The sequence below is a fragment of the Haliotis rubra genome, unplaced genomic scaffold (genome assembly GCF_003918875.1).
Source record: "Haliotis rubra isolate DU_JTF1 unplaced genomic scaffold, ASM391887v1 Scf2113, whole genome shotgun sequence".
NCBI classification, from domain to species: domain Eukaryota; kingdom Metazoa; phylum Mollusca; class Gastropoda; order Lepetellida; family Haliotidae; genus Haliotis; species Haliotis rubra.
In genome coordinates, this window is record NW_025766130.1 from 1 (window position 1) to 22,138 (window position 22,138).

Here is a 22,138-nt window from a genome sequence, read left to right on the forward strand (position 1 = left end):
CACAGTCACACTGAGGGTAGAAATGTACAACAATCACCCTTAGAATAGAGAAGTACAACAGTCACACTGAGAGTAGAAATATACAACAATCACACTTAGAATAGCGAAGTACAACAGTCACACTTAGAATAGAGAAGTACAACAGTCACACTTAGAATAGAGAAGTACAACAGTCACACTTAGAATAGAGAAGTACAACAGTTACACTGGGAATAGAGAAGTACAACAGTCACACTTAAAATGGAGAAGCACATTATCCACAATTAGAGTACAGAAGTACAACGGCTACTCTTAGAATAGAGAAGTACAACAGTCACACTTAGAAAAGAGAAGTACAACAGTCACACTTAGAATAGAGAAGTACAACAGTCACACTGGGAATAGAGAAGTACAACAGCCACACTTAGAATAGAGAAGTACTATAGTCACACTTAGAAAAGAGAAGTACAACAGTCCCACTGTCACACTTAGACTAGAGAAGCACAGCAGTTACTGTTACATTGAGCCTGTTTTTAATCCAGTATCATATTGATCGTAATTTGTTAGTCTCTATGTCATTCACTTATTATACCTGATACAGAACCATGTCATGACCTTCAAGATGTCGCCAAAGACAACTGCCATGAAGGGAACAGCCACCACAATCAGATACGCCCAACCAATCACAACAGCAGAAGACCTCTTGTCCACACGACTTGTCTTCTTCAGGATTGATTTTGTCATGTCTTTAGAGTTGACGGATACATTTTTCTTCAGTTCTGTCACTTTCTCTGCCACTGCCTCTGGTTTGCTTGGTGCTGCCTTCAGATTTCGGCACCTACAGATACATTTCTTGAAGATCTTCCGCCCCATACGATCAACACCTAGCGGTTTTACTGTTGTCTCAGCAAATGTGGGGTCAGTTGCGGTAGATGTTGTGGCGGTTTCACCTGTAGTAGTAGTTGTAGTGGTGTCAGTTACAGTTGTAGTAGTGGCGGTGGTTTCACCTGCAGTACTGGTGGTGTCTGTGGTCTCAGTGGCTGTACTGGTGGTGTCAGTGGCTGTACCGGTGGTGTCAGAGGCTGTACTGGTGGTGTCAGAGGCTGTACTGGTGGTGTCAGAGGCTGTACTGGTGGTGTCAGAGGCAGTACTGGTGGTGTCAGAGGCTGTACTGGTGGTGTCAGAGGCAGTACTGGTGGTGTCAGTGGCTGTACTGGTGGAGAGGCAGTACTGGTGGTGGTGGTGTACTGGTGGTGTCAGTGGCAGTACTGGTGGTGTCAGAGGCAGTACTGGTGGTGTCAGTGGCAGTGGTGGTGTCAGAGGCAGTACTGGTGGTGGCAGAGGCAGTGCAGTGCTGGTGGTCTCTGTTGTCTCAGTGGCAGTACTGGTGGTGTCAAAGGCAGTACTGGTGGTGTCAGAGGCAGTACTGGTGGTGTCAGAGGCAGTACTGGTGGTGTCAGAGGCTGTACTGGTGGTGTCAGAGCCTGTACTGGTGGTGTCAGAGGCAGTACTGGTGGTGTCAGAGGCTGTACTGGTGGTGTCAGTGGCAGTACTGGTGCTGAAAGAGGCAGTACTGGTTGTGTCAGTGGCAGTTCTGGTGGTCTCTGTGGTCTCAGTGGCAGTACTGGTGGTCTCAGTGGCAGTACTGGTGGTGTCAGAGGCTGAACTGGTGGTGTCAGAGGCAGTACTGATGGTGTCAGTGGCAGTACTGGTGGTGTCAGAGGCAGTACTGGTGGTGTCAGAGGCAGTTCTGGTGGTGTCAGAGGCTGTACTGGTGGTCTCTGTGGTCTCCGTGGCAGTACTGGTGGTGTCAGTGGCAGTTCCGTTGGTGTCAGAGGCAGTACTGGTGGTGTCAGTGGCAGTACTGGTGGTGTCAGTGGCAGTACTGGTGGTGTCAGAGGCAGTGCTGGTGGTCTCTGTTGTCTCAGTGGCAGTACTGGTGGTGTCAGTGGCAGTAGTGGTGGTGTCAGAGGCAGTACTGGTGGTGTCAGAGGCAGTACTGGTGGTGTCAGAGGCAGTACTGGTGGTGTCAGAGGCTGTACTGGTGGTGTCAGAGGCTGTACTGGTGGTGTCAGAGGCAGTACTGGTGGTGTCAGAGGCAGTACTGGTGGTGTCAGAGGCAGTACTGGTGGTGTCAGAGGCAGTACTGGTGGTGTCAGTGGCAGTACTGGTGCTGTCAGAGGCAGTACTGGTGGTGTCAGTGGCAGTTCTGGTGGTCCCTGTGGTCTCAGTGGCAGTACTGGTGGTCTCAGTGGCAGTACTGGTGGTGTCAGAGGCTGAACTGGTGGTGTCAGAGGCAGTACTGATGGTGTCAGTGGCAGTACTGGTGGTGTCAGAGGCAGTTCTGGTGGTGTCAGAGGCTGTACTGGTGGTCTCTGTGGTCTCCGTGGCAGTACTGGTGGTGTCAGTGGTAGTTCTGGTGGTGTCAGTGGCAGTACTGGTGGTGTCAGTGGCAGTACTGGTGGTGTCAGTGGCAGTACTGGTGGTGTCTGTGGTCTCAGTGGCAGTACTGGTGGTGTCAGAGGCAGTACTGGTGGTGTCAGTGGTAGTACTGGTGGTGTCAGAGGCAGTACTGGTGGTGTCAGTGGCAGTACTGGTGGTGTCAGAGGCAGTACTGGTGGTGTTAGTGGCAGTACTGGTGGTGTCAGTGGCAGTACTGGTGGTTTCAGTGGCAGTACTGGTGGTGTCAGTGGCAGTACTGGTGGTGTCAGTGTCAGTACTGGTGGTGTCAGAGGCTGTACTGGTGGTGTCAGTGGCAGTAGTGGTGGTGTCAGTGGCAGTGCTGGTGGTGTCAGTGGCAGTACTGGTGGTGTCAGAGGCAGTACTGGTGGTGTCAGTTGCAGTACTGGTGGTGTCATAGGCTGTACTGGTGGTGTCAGTGGCAGTACTGGTGGTGTCAGTGGCAGTGCTGGTGGTGTCATTGGCAGTACTGGTGGTGTCAGTGGCAGTACTGGTGGTGTCAGTGGCAGTACTGGTTGTGTCAGTGGCAGTACTGGTGGTGACAGTACTGGTGGTGTCAGAGGCTGCACTGATGGTGTCACTGGTGGCAGTACTGGTGGTGTGAGAGGCTGTACTGGTGGTGTCAGTGACAGAACTGTTTGTGTCAGTGGCAGTGCTGGTGGTGTCAGTGGCAGTACTGGTGGTGTCAGTGGCAGTACTGGTGGTCTCAGAGGCTGTGCTGGTGGTGTCAGTGGCAGTACTGGTGGTGTCAGAGGCTGTGCTGGTGGTGTCAGTTGCAGTACTGGTGGTGTCAGTGGCAGTACTGGTGGTGACAGTACTGGTGGTGTCAGAGGCTGCACTGATGGTGTCAGAGGCTGTACTGGTGGTGTCAGTGACAGAACTGGTGGTGTTAGTGGCAGTGCTGGTGGTGTCAGTGGCAGTGCTGGTGGTGTCAGTGGCAGTACTGTTTGTGTCAGTGGCAGTGCTGGTGGTGTCAGTGGCAGTACTGGTGGTGTCAGTGGCAGTACTGGTGGTCTCAGAGGCTGTGCTGGTGGTGTCAGTGGCAGTACTGGTGGTGTCAGAGGCTGTGCTGGTGGTGTCAGTGGCAGTACTGGTGGTTGTGTCAGCTTCAGAAGTGGTGGTTTGGATCTCTGTGGCAGTAGTAGTGATGGCATCAGTTGCAGTAGTGGTGGTGGTTTTGGTGTCAGTCGTGGTGGTGAGAGGTGTCTTGAAAGCTGTGGTGTTGCTACCTGTAATATTTAATGTGGCATCACTGAAATATTTCACAAAACGGTGCTTAAAGTAGAATATTACCTGATCTCTTAATCTTGCTCCTAATTTAAGTTTGACCTTCAAGACAACCATATTTGAAAACACACCTTTTCCTATAATAATTATCAAGGAGTAATGCAAATCTTGTAAGTAAATATCAATTAGGCTTGAAAATGTAAAGAAACTGTTTCGGATCACCAACTTCTTGAACCAGCCATACATAGGAATATCCAGTTACAAACAATAAACTTCGTACATTAGACGCCCAGGTATGTCTTCCATCCTCGCCCAGTTGTTTCAACATTAAATAACAATTGTGTGGATATCTCCGTGTGTCTTGCCTCAGAAGACGAAGCCAATATTTCATTACTTTACATTGACCAAAAATCTGTATGGTGTAAAGCCAAGTTTCTCCAAGAATCGCTTTGTTTGCTGCAAACGTCCCAACTCCTAAAAATCTCTTGAAGTACAAAGTATGAAATTTCTCGATAGATTTCTGGTAAGCATATCTCAGATGAGTACAGCAGTATTGGAAATATCTTGGTGTAAAACAATTTGCACGCTTTGGAGAATGGTAAGTCTTTACACTGTCTAAATAGCTGATATACAGGTAAGACAGCTTTTCACCTATGAGATACCAGTTTTTGACAAGCTTTTGACCATTTTAATACGCAGGAGAATAGCAAACAAGGATATTTGTAATAGGTTACAATCTTTATAGTTTCCCACATACTGTCCATGATTCATACCTAGCAACAATTCCACCTTTCCTAACTACTCTAATGTTAGTTTTGTCCATGTTAATCACCAGTCCCCATTTAGCACAATACTCTGTTATACTGTTTAACTGTCTCTGTAGTCCAACATCAATATACGAGAATGTAACAGCAAACAATAGTAGCATAATATCTTCTATAAACGAGGAAACAAACATTCCATGTTCACAGGTAGAAAAAAACATATCACGCACAAGTTCGTTGATGAAAAATATGAACAATTAATGTACATCCTTGCCTAACACCAGATGAAGTTGAGAAAGCAGGGTTTTTCTGGCCATCCACTTTGACGCAAGATATAACATGACTGTACATATTCTTGATGATGTTACATAGTTTACCATGACAGCCACGTTGTAGAAGAAGATAGAGTAATTTCTCAAAGTCTAGGGATAAAGTCAAACGCTTTTTTGAAGTCAATAAAAGCCGCGTAAAATCTTCCCCTTGCCCTACTCAGACACTTTGTACAGGTACGATGGCATGTATCAACCAAACCAGCAGGCCTGAATACCTGGGTTGTTGAAGACCAATTCTAGTTCTGTTCACATGACAGCATGTCATCGCTTCCCAAATGTGTAGATCGATGGTCATGATGTTAATCACTACTTTGTCTTGTCCAGACTCAATTACTTAAGGACAGCCGCCATAAAGCTGGACTATTGCTGAGTGCGGCGTTAAACAACCAACCAACCCAAAACTGAGAGGACGTAACCCTTACCTGCCATGACGTCTATTCCACAGAGAATGAGGTCGCTATGCTCGGTGGTGTTAAACATCATCTCCAAAGCCGTTGTTTTCTCGTCACAACCAAGGAACACTTCATGTACTTCATGAAGGCTAAAGTAATAGGTACATGGTGGCGTGGCGTTGATCTGAACACTTTCTAAATTTGAGGAATCTAAAAACAAATTAAAATGATAATGATCACTAATAAACTTCTGGCTATGAAAAAACTCGGCTGCATCAATGATCTTTCATATAAAAATATATATCATATTAATCATGTAGTAATTATATTAATCATGTACCACTTATTCAGGTCGTCATATGAGCGAAATATTCTCAAGCAAGACATAAAACCCAATTTCACCTCACCTCACCACTTATTCAGCGCCCGACCCCTTGCCGCAAGGACATGCTTTAAGCACATACAACGTGATGGATCCCGAATAACCGTGCCTGTGAGGCGCTAGAAGGTTATAGCCATATGACTTATCCCACCGGGCACCCATTTTCTGCTAGGTGAACAAAGGCAATTTTGGACAAACTCGCGTGCCTAAAGTGACACCACATGTGCTTCATTGTGGGGCAGGACAGAAGTCTTAGAAACTCTCAGAGGCCAAGCTGCCATACACGGTCACTCATCCAAGAACCCACCGTGACCAACGGTGCTTAACTTCAACTGATTTGTTACCTGGGCTCTATGCACAACACTACAAGAGGTGATCTGCTATTGAATTTGCTCCAGGTGTCGTCGAGTTGTGACAACGTCAGGACCTGCCATTCGTTTTGTCTATTTAAACCCGGTTATACACATTCTAAGCATTACTTAGGACAAACTTGTTTATTCTTCAACATTCAACAATGAAGTAGCCTTGTGGTTGAAACGTTCGTCTAGTTCGAGTTCGATCTCCCTCTGTAGTCTTGTGTGCCATACACAATCACTCATGCCTTATTCGTATTATGATGTAATCAATTCAGCATCCTGAACAAAATATCCTAATTTCCTGAGAGGAAGTAAATTTATACTTCCTATTATCTGATGTATTGACCAACATGTACGCAGTCTCGTCTGTCAGTTGACTGTCAGCTGCGATGTTAAGAGAGCGATCAGAAGGGTTTGGTTTGTCGGTTTGTTGATGTTTAACGCCGCTCTGGGCAATGTTCCAGATATATGGCGGCGGTCTGTAAATAATCGAATCTAGACCAGACAATCCAGTGATCAACAGCATGAGCATCGATCTAGGCAATTGGGACACGATGACATGCTGTCATGTGATCAGAGCTAGAATTGGTCTTCATCACACCATGGTTGTCATAACAGGCGACTAAGGGTATGGCGTATTCAGGCTGCCACTTTTCTAGCATAAAATATTTTTTCAGCGATTAATGTCGCGTTGCTTCGATTATTTTGTCGGTGCTTGGAAGTATTTTCTCGTTAATGCAATTATTTCCCCGTTAGTTCAATTATTTTCGCGTTGTTTCGAGTATTTTCCGTCATTCCAAATAATTTCTTTAATTTTATCGAAACAACAAGACATTTCGATGGCATCGATGAGCATCGATCTAAGCAATTGAGTTACGATGACATGTGTCAACCAGGTCACCGAGCCTGACCACCCAATTAGTTAGTCACCTTTCACCTCAAACACGAGTTGCTGCTGATCAGTTCTAGCCCGGGTCTCCACGGGTCGTAGGTCAACTACCACCAGCAAAGAGATTTAATGTAATCTGTAATGGAAAATAAACATCACGGGTCTTGACCACAAGGGATTTACGCCACTCGGAGGGCTATTTTACCCCTGACCTAAAAGGTATATAGATATACCAAGGATTTCCGTATCAGTCTAAGGAGATATGCTGCGCAAACTCATGACATACCCTTCAAAATAAGTAGGGGATATTGGATTTACAAGATTGATAAAATGCAAATGATGTAGCCAAGGAGGAAACAGATGATATCAAGAGAAATAAACATTGTACCCATGTGGGGAATCGAACAAGGGCATTCGGCGTGACGAGCGAATACTTCAACCACGAAGCTACCCCACCGCTCCGTAGATTATCAAGTCTGGCCCAGGTTAATACATTATTGATAACATGGACAATCTTCTCTGCGATGAAGCTGGGTGCCACTGGGTGTCTAAGAATCATGAAGCAAAACTCGGATTGTACGTGCAGATTTGGTTACGCAAATACAGAAGAAAACAGGGGCGGAGGGGTAGCCTAGTAGTTAAAGCGTTCGCCCGTCACGCCGAAGGCCCGGGTTCGATTTCCCACATGGATACAATGTGTGAAGCCCATTCCTGGTGTCTCCCGCGGTGATAAGGCGTGAATATTGCTAAAAGCGGCGTAAAACCATACTCACTCTCAGAAGAAACCAGATGCTATGACCGAATTTGCGTAACTTTCATATTTCACAAAAGGCTACAGGATCAGGAGCGTTTGTCAGCATTACCCATAATATTATGTATCTATGTAAATCCCAGTTAGAACCGGTCAACGGTAACCCATGTTTGTCGTAAAGGAGACTAACTGGATCGGGTGGTCAGGCCCGATTACTTGGTTGACAAATTCCATTGTATCGGTATTGCCGAGATAGGTACTCATGCTGTTTATCACTTGATTTTCTGGTCTTGACTTGGTTATTTACAGACCGACGCCATATAGCTGGAATATTGCTATACAGCGTTATACAACTAACACACCAAAATATAATATTATGACAGATATGTGGTTCTGAGGACCATCTAATCCGTGAAGATCCGGGTTAGAATATTGATCTTCAGCAAGCCATGCTTGTCGAAAGAGGCAACTAACGGGTAGTCAGGCTCGCTGACTTGGTTGACACATGTCATCGGTTCCCAATTGCGTAGATCGATGCTCATGTTGTTGATCACTGGATTGTCTGGTCCAGACTTGATTACATACAGACCGCCGCCATATAGCTGGAATATTGCTGAGTGCGGCGTAAAACTAAACTCACTCACTCACTGAGGACCATCTGGACAGGGTGCGTGAAGAAACAGAAGTATACCAAACACTTACTTGTGTAAATGATTATTTCACGTAGATGATGTGACCTTTGGAACTGCATTTTAACAACCGGTGGATCGACCAGAGAACAGTTAGTTGGTCTGTCATCCATAACCACATCTGCTTGTAACTCTGGGCTTGTAATATAGTCTTCGTCGTTCACGTTGTAGAGTTCTGAAAGCATGAATGTCACAACCTTGATGCCACTCTCTGCGAAGACAGCACTTCGGTAGTTGCTATTACGAAGGTGACTTGTTCAATTTGTATTACTTGAAAACGTTTCTAAAATTATCCAATTAAAAATGTGTACCTTAACTGCGTTTCCGACGTATAACAGTAGTTGACATTTCTTTGTTGTCTATGGTAGCAGTGAGTTCGTGAGTTTGGTTTAGCAATATTTTAGCAAAATTCCAGCAATATCGCGGCGGGGGACACCAGAAATGGTTTTCACACATTGTACCCACTTTGGGAATCGAACCCGGGTTTCAAGCGTGACGAGCAACGCTTTAACCAGTAGTCCACCCAACCTACCTGTCTTAGCAACGTTACAGTACATGCGGCATTACCTTTTGGTCCATAAACAGATATACCAACAGTTGGTAAGTGGTAGGGTTGTATGACATAGCCAGGTGGTGGGTACCCACCAACATTGGGTACCCGTGCACATCCGGGTTACAATTAGTCTTCAGTAACCCATGTTTGTCGTAAGAGGAGACTAACAGGTTTGGGTGGTCAGGCTTGCTGACTTGTTAGACACATGCTATCGTATCCCAGTTGCGTAGATCGATGCTCATGCTGTTGATCACTGGATTGCCTGGTCCTCACGGGATTATTTACAGCCATATTGCTGTGATATTACTGAGAGCGGAGTTAAACAACAAGCCATCCAACCAACATAGGGGATAACACAGTGATAAAAAATTCCCTGTTCGCTGTGTAGTAGAGCAAGCCATAATTTCTTTGGGTTCAAATCCTAATAAAAACCTGATTGTGATTATTGTCACAGTAGTAACATGCGTTTGATGCCTACTGTTGTATGCCTTAATGCATACGGGTTTGAATCTGGCTATGATTCGTGATCCTTCACCACCATACTTGGGTTTACCCAACATAGTACACCTGCACCGCGTTGTTAAGTGAGTGAGTTAAAATCTTACATCCCATCCGTTGGGTGCGGACTCCTTGGATGGGTGAAGGAGTTTGACAGATTGAATCCTGAGATTTTTTCGGACTTCAGTCCTGCTCCACAACCAAACACGTGATACATGTGGTCTCACATTCGGCAAGTGAAAATTGCCTCTGATCACTAGCAGAAAATGGGTACCCGGTGGGATAAGCCATGTGACTATAACAATAGTAATAGTGTTGTACTGTTTATGCTCGCTTTAAGCATGGAAACTTTGTGGTGTTGAGTACTGCGCGATGTAAGTACCCTCAATATTATTATTTATCCTCAATATTTCAGCCATATCGTGACGAGAACAGTTATGTTAGATATAATAAATATCTGTCACATCTATTAACACAAGGGGTATAACTAGAGGGTCATCTCCTTTCAACATTTAGTCATGTGTAAAACGCGTATGACCAATTCGACATATGTTTAGTTAAGTACGTCTTACAAAAAACCCAGTACGTTTGGCTCAAAAGCGGACCGATGAATTGCAATCTAACTTGAAAACTAATAAACATAACATACTCAATGAAACGCTGATCATAATCAAAACATCATACCCACTCTGTGAGGTTTTTGCAGAATTTTTGTCCTAAAAATAATAAAGTTGTTTAACAAACTATCATTAAAATATTGACACAGTTCACTATTTGTTACGAGGGAGGATTGCAGAGAAAGGGACAGCCAGGTGTTCGAGAAGCACGTTCACAGACAAAGTTATTTATTCATTAACCAGTGCTGTGCCGTCTCCATCCGTTCTTCGTGGCATACTCGCAACTGGCCGTCGATGCTTCGGTCAAACTAAATGACATAATCTCAAGTTCACAATAACAACGTTATCGTAATACGATTATCTTATTATACGGTCAAAAGTCACAAATCATTGGGTGGCTGTCAAGTAAATTCACCCAGGTGAGAAACTTTCTTCTTCTTCGATAAATCTTTACCACTGCTATTCTATGTTAACTTTAATCTATTGTATATGTCTTTACTATATGTTACCCTTGCCATGTATCTCTCAGATATGCTGTATACTGAAAGCCATTAAAAACGCAATTGGTATTTGTTGTCCTGAAACTTACAAAAGTTCTATTGAAGATTTTTTCCTCATGAACTTTGATACTTAAAACTGAACCTTTGGCATTTCTCGTAAACACAACCACATTCATGAAACACGTTGTGCACATGCATTACCTGCACCCAGGCCCTGTAAAAGCACGAGGAGTTGTGGAACTCAATCACTTTGAAAAATGCCACACTTGACACAAGACGAAAGGAATCAGGTTATCGGTATGGTCAGCCAAGGTGCTTCAGATGTGATGATTGCCAGGCACTTTAATGTGCATCCATCCACTGTAAGTCGACTCAGACAACGTTTTCGGGCTACCGGAAGTGCTGCTGATCGTCCGCGACCTGGTGCACCACCTGTGATAACAGCTCGACAAAACCGCAATATCCGAGTTTCTCACTTGCGAAATCGGTTCCAAACAGCTGATGATTAGGCAAGGAGGACAATTGGGACAAGTCAACGTCATTTCAGCGCCCAAAAGGTGCAAGGACGCCTTGCTGCCTTCAACATCCGGTGTCGTCACCCGTACCGTGGTCCAACCTTATTGCATCGTCACAGACTTGCCAGACAGCGTGCGGCAGCAAATGGGGTCAATCTTGGCAACAGGACATGGCCAGATGTCATTTTTTCAGATGAATCCAGGTTTAACTTATCCTTTGCAGATGGACGTCAACAGATTTATCGATGTAAAGGAGAAAGACTTGCGCCAAACTGTGTCCTTGAACATGATCGTTTTGGAGGGGGTGGTGTCATGATCAGACCACAGACCATCAGAGGCTGCAGAAAATCCAACAGCTGTTCCTGAGAAATGTGTGTCTTTCAATGCCCCAAAGACTGCGAGCATGTCTTGCAGCGCACGGTGGGCACACACTGCAAGTGACCCCTCCTTTGTGTGATGTCGTTATTGCATCACTGATGTTGTTGTTGACTGGACATTTTCAGATGAAATTATTCACAGATGTTCACTTAAAACATATCTGCCAGTTAGGTTTATATATGTTGAAATTAGTGTGAGTAAAGAAAGTATGAATGTCAAATTGCATTTTTAATGGCTTTCAGTATATTACTGTTTATTTTAATACTGACTGACACTGAATATGTGAGGTGAGGTGAAATTGGGTTTAACGTCGTGCTTGAGAATATTTCTCTCATATGACGACGTGCATGCGTGTGTATGTGTATGTGCGGCTGCTTGTACAAGCCCAGACTTAAGCTGGTTTTACAGTGCTAGCCCACTGAGATACCATGCCGCAGTGAAGCATGAATACCCCATTCAGACACATTATACTGACTCCGAGCCGACCAGTCCTTGTTGTACCCATTAATGCCGAGCACCAGGCAGGGACCAACAAGTACCATATTTTAACGTCGTTTGGTATGACGCGGTCGGGGATCGAACCCGCGACCTTCCGCTCTCCGGACGGACGCTCTAACCACTATACCACGGAGGCGATCACTGAATGTGTAGTTGCAAGCTATATATAGTGTGTAACGAATCAACATGTGATGTCTGTTTAGTTAATATTTCTCGCATATATGTACTTTGATAATTCATTGTGATCATGCGATACTAATTAATTGTAAACATTTCTGTTATTTAAGATATTTTTATGGATTAAACTTCTGTTTTATTTACCTCACGACGTTTCGGGGCCATTCCAGGTCCCTTCATCAGGTGAACTGACAGTTGAGACTAAGTTGAGACTATATCGTGCATGTGAACAGCAGCGTTTTAGTGTAAAGTTTTGTTCAGAATGATTAGTCTCAACTGACAGTTCACCCGATGAAGGGACCTGAAATGGTCCCTAAGCGCCGTGAGGGAAATAAAAAAGAAGTTTAATCTATAAAAATATCTTGGACATCTATGTACAACTTCTAAATGCCACTGAAAGACATCATTTATGTGATTGACTAATTATGTATATCCTGTGATAGAAGCGACAAAACCCTTTCCCCATTCATAAGAAATCTCAGCCGTCTTTTACTTAGTCGTTTACTTTACTCGTCGTTTATATACTCAGGTCCTAGATTTTCGAAGCTCTCTTAGCGCTAAGATAGTCGTAAGGTAATGTTAATGTATGGCACTTACGACTATCTAGCGCTAAAAGAGCTTCGAAAATCTAGGCCCAGGTCTTCTGTTGAGAGTGGGTTGGTATAGTCAACCACTTGCCAAGCGAGCTAGCTATAGTTCCCCGACACTCGCGTGTTAATATAGCCAAGCAGGACATGCATGACCGAAATTCTTTCATCACAAGGAATACAAAATGGAGGATCCTCCCCTTTCAGCAAATATTCATGTGTATAACTTAAATGACCAATACGATATCGTCGTAAAATTACCTCCTCAAATCTGGACTGACAACCCAAGTAGGTATAACCAATAGTTGGTTTAGTTTCATGTTGTTTAATGGCACCTACTTTTTGTAATGACAGGCTTATAATCACTGTATGGGATAAGAAGTGGTGTCACAGATTTGTTGTGAGCAGCTTTGGCCGTAGCATCAGCGGTACGTGTTACCACTGATCCCAATATGGTAACCGACAGAAGGCGATAATGGCCAGTACAAGAACATTAAATAATTAAATAATTTCAATTTATAGTGGACGTTTAGAAGACACGATAGAGAATATAAAATTATAATGGACTGTTTATATTTAGAATGGTTATTTATATAGTTTAGAGACGTTAGTGTGACAGACACCTGTGCTGTGAAAATTGAGCTGTCATAATGTAATCTTGAAAATGGCTCCAGTGATAGTGGCACACAGTAAAAGCAACTAGAGTAGTTGTCTGGGCCAAAAAAGGTGTGGCATATCTCTACGGCCTCATTCTCAAAGAGTGAAAATTCAGAAAAGGTTCTTACCCAGACCGCCTTCACAAACCACACCGACCTCTCGATCAGTTGCTGCAAATGGCCCATTAGCTGTGTACATGTAAGTCCCATTCGGCATTTCGATCCAGTAATCATTCACTTGATCTGATGGATCAAAGCCATCCATTATAGAGTTCCCAAGCTTATATGCAGCAAGTCTTGCTCCCATTTTTCGACAAAATGTGTCAGCCTCAGAAAAGGTTAGTTTGTTCTTATGGGTGTAATAGCATCTATTGTCCAGTGTCACGATTTCCTTCACATGTTCATCGCGGTTCGGACATACATCAGCTGAAACACAAGGAGTTAAATGATGAGAACGCCAGGCTTTAAGTTGTTGAATCATTCAGGTTCACTGCTTTAAGTGGAATTTTAGAAGTTGAGATGTACAATATTGAAAACTTTATGGATAACAACTTCTTTTATTTCGTTAATTCGGCGTTTCGATACAGATTCTGGTACCGTTGTCAAGAACGAATGACATGACGTGACATTCATGTCTTGTAGTGGTACAAGAGTCTGTATCGAAACGTCGCACTCACGAAATAAAGGAAGTTGTTATCCATAAAGTTTGATCAGTATCATTCGGGTTTAGTCGGGTTATTACTTTACCTGCATGAATACCTCTGCAAGAATAAATGAATGAATATTGCTTTGCGCGACATCAATACTTTTCCAGCTATTTGCGACGAGAAATATATTTACAATATGTAAGGCTATAAAAGTGAAGATCACTAAAGTTTCAGTCAAATATAATTTAATGGCTAAAAAATGTCTTTTGTGATAAATTCTATATTTTGTGGAATATCTCTTTTTTACAAGCTATAACTTAGTGTCTGAAAACTGTACTCAGCAAGCAATGTTGTAGACTAATGATTTCTATCGCACTTATATTTCTCACATAAGGATATCGCCATGTTTGATGTAATATATTATTCACGTGAACCAGTGTAACTAGAGAATCCAATTCCACATAGATTTGATGACGCTTCAGGCGAGGCGAGTTATAAGGAACCATACCTAACGGTTACAATTGTTTCTATCGACTAATCATAGCGACTCCACAGTGTATGCTGTATGTGCTCATACATAAAGATACCCGTGAAGATCCGGGTTAGAGCTTGTCTTCAGCAACCCATGCTTGTCGTAAAAGGCGACTAACGGGATCGGGTGGTCATGCTCGCTGACTTGGTTGACACGTCACCGTATCCCAGTCGCGTAGATCCATGCCCATGTTGTTGATCACTGGACTGTGTGGTCCACACTCGGTTATTTACAGACCGACGCCATATAGCTGGAATATTGCTGAGTGCGGCGTAAAACTAAACTCACTCACTCACACGCATACATAAAGTAAGAAATTTACTCACCAAACTTTGCTTCGCACACAACATTATGACTGGCATTTTTTGGTACGGAGGTTTTTGTTCTTTCAGCAGTAACTATAACATGACCGGGTTCATTGTCATTTGTCCCAGTATTCTTCGTGTTCGCTTCCCCACCCCATATCCATCTGTCCCCGTCCTTCTCCAAACCTATCCAGTGCTCACCTTTGTAAAAACGTATACTTAGTTATTCCATGCATCACACAACTGGTTTTATGACACAAGACAAAGCGTATATCACCAGTAGAGTAGAAAGAAGATGTTCAGCACCGCATCCGGCGGTGTCACCACCACTTCCGGTGGTGCTCTGACGTAACCTCCGGTGTTATGCGGTGCGTCGAGTCACACGACGTCGTGTGACCTCGACATTTCCCATTGTTCTCGAGGTCGAGTCGATAACCGGGCTCGTCACGTGACGTCGTATAACCTCGACGTTCACCCGTCGTTCTGGAGGTCGAGTCGATAACCGGGACTGGTGAGGGGATGCCGAGGAGAGGCGACAGTGGTTCTACTGTATTCGACCGACCCCCGCGTCCTCGAATCGTGACGTTGACGCGCGTTATGACGACGTTAAACGCCATGCGCAACTGCCCTATCGCCCTTTTTTTGTTAAATCGACGGATGTTGCTGAACCTGTATTTTTTTAAAAGGTTTTGAAGGGGCAAAAATACGTTTATTGTACTTTGCTTCAGTTAAGTAACCACTATAAAACATGAAAACCCTCTTTGAACAATACATTAGCACCGCTGCAGTGCAAGTAGTTTTTCTATCAATAACCAGTGTGGATTGATGTATTTCAATAATGCATTCTTTGGATGACCAGTTCACTTTCATAGATAACATAATATATGATGTCTTGGGAGGGTGGATACAGGACATTCTCATCCGCAACTTATATTTTAACGATGACAAATCTTCGTGCTGTGTTGCCGAAGTATTACCCCCAAGTTGTCGGATGCAATATACCTGAATATGAATGGTTCGAGGGATGTGTCTTATTATTGTTTTACATGAATGTTACATATTCTCTGAGTCTAGTTAACTATATGTCTTGTTATAACAAATATAGCTTGCATTTCATATTAGTTCAGTTCCAGGGAATGAGATATCATCATGGATGTCGTTCCCTAGAGTAGGTCCAGGAACATGGAATATTTCGCAGAAGCAAGATACTGGCTCTATTCTGCCCGAAACCGTGTTCCATAGAGAGAGAATTTTATGTAAATGTCCCTGTCTGAATAGATGGAGATGCTTAATTGCTCTCAGTTCATATGTTTTAGACATGGGCAACGTGTCTGTTATTGTATAGATGATTAACATAAACCACACTATGAATCAACAGTGGATTAAACACGGCTGTGTCACGTATAGATTGACGTGCGTTATATATAAAAATGTTTACCGATACATTTGTTCGACACTAGATTTGCGTCTGTGGGGAGATGAAGGTCTGTTATTGTATGCTCTATGGATACCTGTGTCAACACTGAGTGAGTGAGTTGGGCATCAAGTTCGCTACGTGTCTGTGACAGACGAATACATCTATTGCTATTACTCATAATCTGTTATGAAATATGCGAGTGAGTTAAACTTTAAAAGTCAGTTTAACACTATGTCACCAATATCCTAACTAAAACAAGAATAGGTGAAAAAACAACAACAACAGTAAAACAACTGGATTATCACAGATATTAATCAAACTAGTAATTCATTCTGTAATAATTTAACTATACATGACGATACAATATATATAACTCAGGCTACAGATCGTCAGATCACCGTACTAGGGCCCATGGAGACTTACAATACTTTGGCTACCTTGCTCCCTTGCATGGACACTAACCGTATTTACACCATCCCCTCAGCCACTGACTATTGAAGGGAAATTTAAGCATATATTGAAATAACACATATTCTACAGTATAGCCTTTGATTGTTTTGACAATGAAATATTAATCCCTTATGTTGGAAAATTCTATACAGTTTAGCAAGACAATGACTGACCGTGAGTCTTTCATCACAAGGGATGCAAAAAACAGAGGATTATTAATTATGTAATATAAAGTCACTAACTTACCCGTTTTGCATAACATCAACTTGTACTCCACGTCAACACAGGTCGGAATGGCATTATGTCGGAATAGATCGAAAATACTATAGTCCAGGCAATCGCATATGGTTGTGACATTTGAAAGTAATCTGCCAGCTTTACGAATAACCGAACGTTGAAACCTCTCTTCGTGCGGTATATTTTTGACAGGTTTATGAGGAGAAAAGACAATCGTCACGATGTTTTTATTGCATCAGCAGTGGTTGGCCTTGTGTCTGTGCGAGATGAAAGCCTGTATTGTACGCTTTATGTAACTCTCGTGTCAGCAAATAGACCAGGACGGTGTGTTAAAATGTATGTTAATCTATGCCCAAATGGATATAGTAATAATAGTGTATGTAGTTCAGATGCGGACCTCAGGTAATCCCATGATATGTTTAAAAATTTCCATTAATCGAAATGGTTTATTTCAGGAATTAAAATTGACCATAGACCCAGGTTTTCATATTGAGAATTACAAATATGAGAAAGTAAATTGTAATATAAACTGTTTCAGTAACATAGACTGGTGTGTATAAACAGACAAATGTTTCAAGCCGCTTGCACATCAAATTTATGGATATTCATAAAAGTAGTGAAGTGTTGTACACACGTCACAATGCGTGACGTTTATGACAAATAAACCAGTAGTGATATTCATCTTTTATATATAATAGTTTACAGATATTATAAACTCTATCCTAGCCTCTCCAATATACCTACCTGATTCTTTCGTAGTTTATGAAACCTCGATCTAAACTGAACAAGAGCACGTCTGTGTTTCAAATAGCTGTCTGTCTGAACACAGGTTTAAATAAAGAGAATTCAAATGTGTTGTGTCTTGTACCCCAATATTGTAAGAAATATAAAATGTGGGGAGTTCGGATCTCAGTCTCACATTAGTCTCTCGAGCTCCATGCACGAACTTTGATCATATCTGTGCCATCCACCTTTCTACTAACTTACCAGAAGTTGTCTGAGGAGATTTTAATTTCTTTTCAGGTTGAATAGACATATTCTTTGTTTGAAAGGTAAGAGTTTTAATCATACTGTCAAACGTGTTAGAATAACACAAGTATTACTTTACTTCAATAAGTGTCACATTTATGCTCAATGACAAGTCATTTCTTAACAATTGAGTTTTCACAATATTTCAGAATATTCTCCCACTCGCCTGCATTGTTTGCTAGACCACATTAATTTTTTTTATCTTTATCTTGTGGAGTCGATAATAAACAACTAAAATGATATCGATAGAATTTAATGCAATTCAAGTCAATTGGACTTACATCGTACATAATTTAGAAACTCCATCCTTTCTCGACGTTTTGTTTGAAAAAGGAATGATTACGTTCGCATGTTATACCGACCAAAGAGCTATTTTGAAACAATATGGTAGGATTGAATCCAATCGAGACTTGATGTGCATTGTCATCAGGCAGACCAGTTTACGTCAAGTGATAGAAGCTTTCAGGAGATCGCATCATGATGATATAGCAGACAGGATTGAGCAATCATTTCAACAGAATCAATAACAAGAAGAAATAAAAATACTGAAAATGTAAAAGGCACGGTAACTATTGTATAAAGATTCATATTGTGCGCGAGTGTGTGTGTGTGTGTGTGTGTGTGTGTGTGTGTGTGTGTGTGAAGAACAAGTTTGTATATTTTTACTGAATCATTATGTTGTCCTCATGAAAGCTAGACAATTCAATTTGTTTGTTGTTTCTATTGATTGCAGAAAATATAATCTGTCCATTACCTTGTTTGCTAGACCCTATTTAAAAATGTCTACCCCATTTACTATACCCGTATTCACTTGTGAGTTTTGTCAAAATACCTTTGGTCACAAACGTTCGCTCGTTAGACATCAGAGAAACTGTGGTCCCTGTAACAAACGTTTTGATTGTGAAATCTGTTCCAAATCGTTTTCGCGCAGCGATACATTACAAAGACATCTAAAAAGTCAACACAAAGACAATCCATTTAACACAGGTTCACGATTATCATTCACGTGTCGTGTCTGTTCAAAGACCTTTCCCACAGTAAAAGGTCTTACCAAACACACAAGACAGAAACATTTTTCTCCGAGTTCTAAACAACAAGGAGCCGCTAAACGTAGGAAAACGGATAATCAGCAGTCATGCTCTAGACAAGCGTTGAGTGGGAATACGAGGGAATTTGATTTTATTCCCCGGGGTGAAGAAGGGAAGGACCCGTACTATTATTTTGTGAAAATTCAACCTGACACAATTCATCATTTGAAAACAGAGCTGGAAACAAAACGATCAATCAAGTGGGGACTATGTACTCAATTTAGGTTTAGCAAAACCAACTCGGATGGTCTAACATCATTTTCTGAACCTTATTTTAGAACAAAAATGTCTCCAGCGACACAAGCTGACGATTTGGATGTGTTGTACACCGAACGCATACATACATTAATGAAACTGATGGACAATTACCAAGGAGATAGTTCAAACTTAAATTTTGAAACAGTGTTGAGTGCTAAATTATCTGTGGTCAAATTTCAACCTTTTCGCGGAAGTTCGTATCTCCCCTTCCCCTTCATTAGAGAGAAAACGTTGTCTGTTAAACATTAAAAACGTGGACGATGACTTGTGTTTTGTTTATTGCGTTTTGGCTCACCTGTTTCCTGTTCAATCCCACCAAGTCAAAGAACAAGTGACTAATTACAATGATAAAATTCATTACTTAGACCTGAATGGGTGTTCATTTCCCATGAATCTCAATCATATTTCAAAATTTGAAAAAGCAAATAATTTAAGTATCAATGTCTATGGTTGTGATGAAGATGGAAATCAACGCCTTGTTGTCTTTCCTTTACGAGTCAGTTCAGAGACTTCCGAACTAGCTAAAGATCGTCAGATCGATCTACTTCTGTTAACTCAAGAAGTGGAAGAGGAAGACGAACCCCCAATGTCTCATTATGTTTTGATCACCAGTTTACCAGCTTTGGTCAGGAATCCTGGAGATAGTAACAGCAAATTCATTTGTCGAAAGTGTTTGTGGACATTCAAATTTGAACACACTTTGGTGAAGCATGTCCCTTACTGTCATCACAAAGCTCAACGAATTAAAATGCCCGAACCAAACAAAGCTTTTCGAACGTTTGGGTTGGGTCAGTATGGTAAAACAGTGAAGGTCCCCTTTGTAATCTATGCAGATTTCGAGTCTGTCCTGGCTCCTTTAGAACATAATGAGACAGCAGGAGGATCTCGTCATGTTCAAGAGCACCTTCCATGTGGTTACAGTTATCAAATAGTGTGCAGAGAACCTGACCTGTATTCGTTTCCAGTAAGGACCTATAGCGGAGAACAGACTACCCAACATTTCATGACACACCTTTTGGAAGATTACGATCAAATCATGGACATTTTAAACAACCCAGTCCCAATGAAATTAACACCCCGTGAAAAGTTGGCATTAGATTTGGAAACTCACTGCTATCTCTGTGGAGAAAAAGTGCAACACACAGAGAGACACATAGATCACGATCATTTGACAGGTCGAGTCCGGGGTCTGTGTCACAATTATTGTAATGTCAATTACAAAGAATCCACATTTGTGAACGTTATTTGTCACAATGCCTCGCGATATGACAATCATTTGATCCTTCAAGCGGCCGAATTATTCGCCGATCGCAAATTGACATGCATAGGTCAAAATTCTGAACACTTCATCATGTTTCAAATCGATCAGCTTCGCTTTTTGGACAGTTACAAGTTTTTGGATACCAGCTTGCAAACACTGGTTAACAATTTGAGAAGCAAAGGTCAAGAAGAATTTATCTATTTGGCAAAGAGCTATCCAGAACACGTGGATTTGTTGACTCGAAAATTGCCCTATTTTTATGAATATGTGGATAGTTTTGAAAAATTAAACCACACCGAATTTCCTAGTCGCGGTGACTTTTATTCTTCTTTATCGGAAGACACGATTTCAGAGGAAGATTATGCCTTTGCTCATCATATTTGGGAGACTTTCAAAATTACATCTGTAAGAGAATTCATGGAACTGTATGTTGTCGTTGATACTTTGATACTGACCGATGTGTTTGAGGCGTTTCGCAACATGTGTCTAAACTATTACAAGCTCGATCCCTGTCAGTACTTTACTCTCCCGGGTATGGCCATGGATGCCTGTCTCTTGATGACAGGAGTGACCCTAGATCTTATGACCGATCCGGACATGTACAATTTTGTCTCCAACGCGGTGAGAGGAGGTGTGGCTAGTATCAATCATCGTCACGCCCAAGCCAACAACAAACGCATGTTCGATTTCAACCCATCCCAACCCGAATCTCACCTGATGTATTATGATATTAACAATTTGTATGGAGCAGCCATGAGTTGTCCTTTGCCTCAAGGTGATTTTCAATGGGTAGATGAAATGGAAGTCATAGATTGGTCCCGACTCGACCCCGAAGGTGATGTGGGTTACATTTTAGAGTGTGATTTGGAATACCCACGTCATCTTCACTCTATCCATCAATCCTTGCCCCTCGCCCCCACCAAAGAAAGCATTCCCTTCGAAGACCTGTCACCCTATCATCGTGAATTGCTCGCAGAGTTAGGTCTCTTGGGAAAGAAGAACGAGAGGAAGCCACCCACGGGGACGAAACTGTTTTCAACATTGAAAGACAAACAGAATTATGTCATTTATTTTGGAACATTACAGCAATATTTGCAGTTAGGTCTGAAACTGAAAAAAGTACACAAAGTTTTGAAATTTACTCAATGTAAATGGATGAAACCTTACATAGACTTTAACACTCAAAAGCGAAAAGAAGCCACAGACGAATTTTCGAAAGATTTGTTTAAATTGCTTTCAAATGCTGTGTACGGAAAACAGTTACAAAACGTAAGAAATTACAACCAGATTGAATTGATCACTACCGAGGAAAGGTTGCAGAAGTACACAGCGAAGCCTAATTTCAAGAGCATGAATATTTGTTCGGAAAATTTGGTTGTAGTGAGCATGGAGAAAGTGTCTGTGACACTGAATCAACCCGTTGCCGTGGGTTTCACTATTTTGGAACACGCAAAAAGACTTCTCTATGATTTCCATTACAATGTCATGTTAAAGGAATATGCAAGTGGTCATGTCAGGGTCTTGATGACAGACACGGATAGCTTGTTTTATCAAATCTGGTCCCCAGTGGGTACTCCTCTCCGCGATCCTCAAGACTTTATGTTGGCTAACCTTCACCTCTTTGATACCTCCAACTATCCCAAAGACCATCCACTTCATTCCGTGGAAAGACACAAAGTCATCGGTATGATGAAAGATGAAGTTGGCGGTAAAA

General features: G+C 42.2%; 1 protein-coding gene across 1 annotated transcript in view; it reads right to left on the reverse strand.

Moving 5' to 3' along the window:
- Nucleotides 1-571: 571 nt before the first annotated feature.
- Nucleotides 572-22,138, reverse strand: part of LOC124276707 — a gene marked incomplete at its 3' end in the record, with an annotated part of 61,524 nt that continues 39,957 nt past the window's right edge. Inside the window, exons 5-10 of the mRNA XM_046712352.1 lie at nt 14,706-14,885; nt 13,330-13,626; nt 8,235-8,396; nt 5,185-5,364; nt 3,447-3,668; nt 572-929 (exon numbers count right to left, since the gene is read on the reverse strand). Of these exons, the coding sequence (XP_046568308.1) occupies nt 572-929; nt 3,447-3,668; nt 5,185-5,364; nt 8,235-8,396; nt 13,330-13,626; nt 14,706-14,885 (1,399 nt within the window). The remainder of the gene's footprint in view (nt 930-3,446; nt 3,669-5,184; nt 5,365-8,234; nt 8,397-13,329; nt 13,627-14,705; nt 14,886-22,138) is intronic.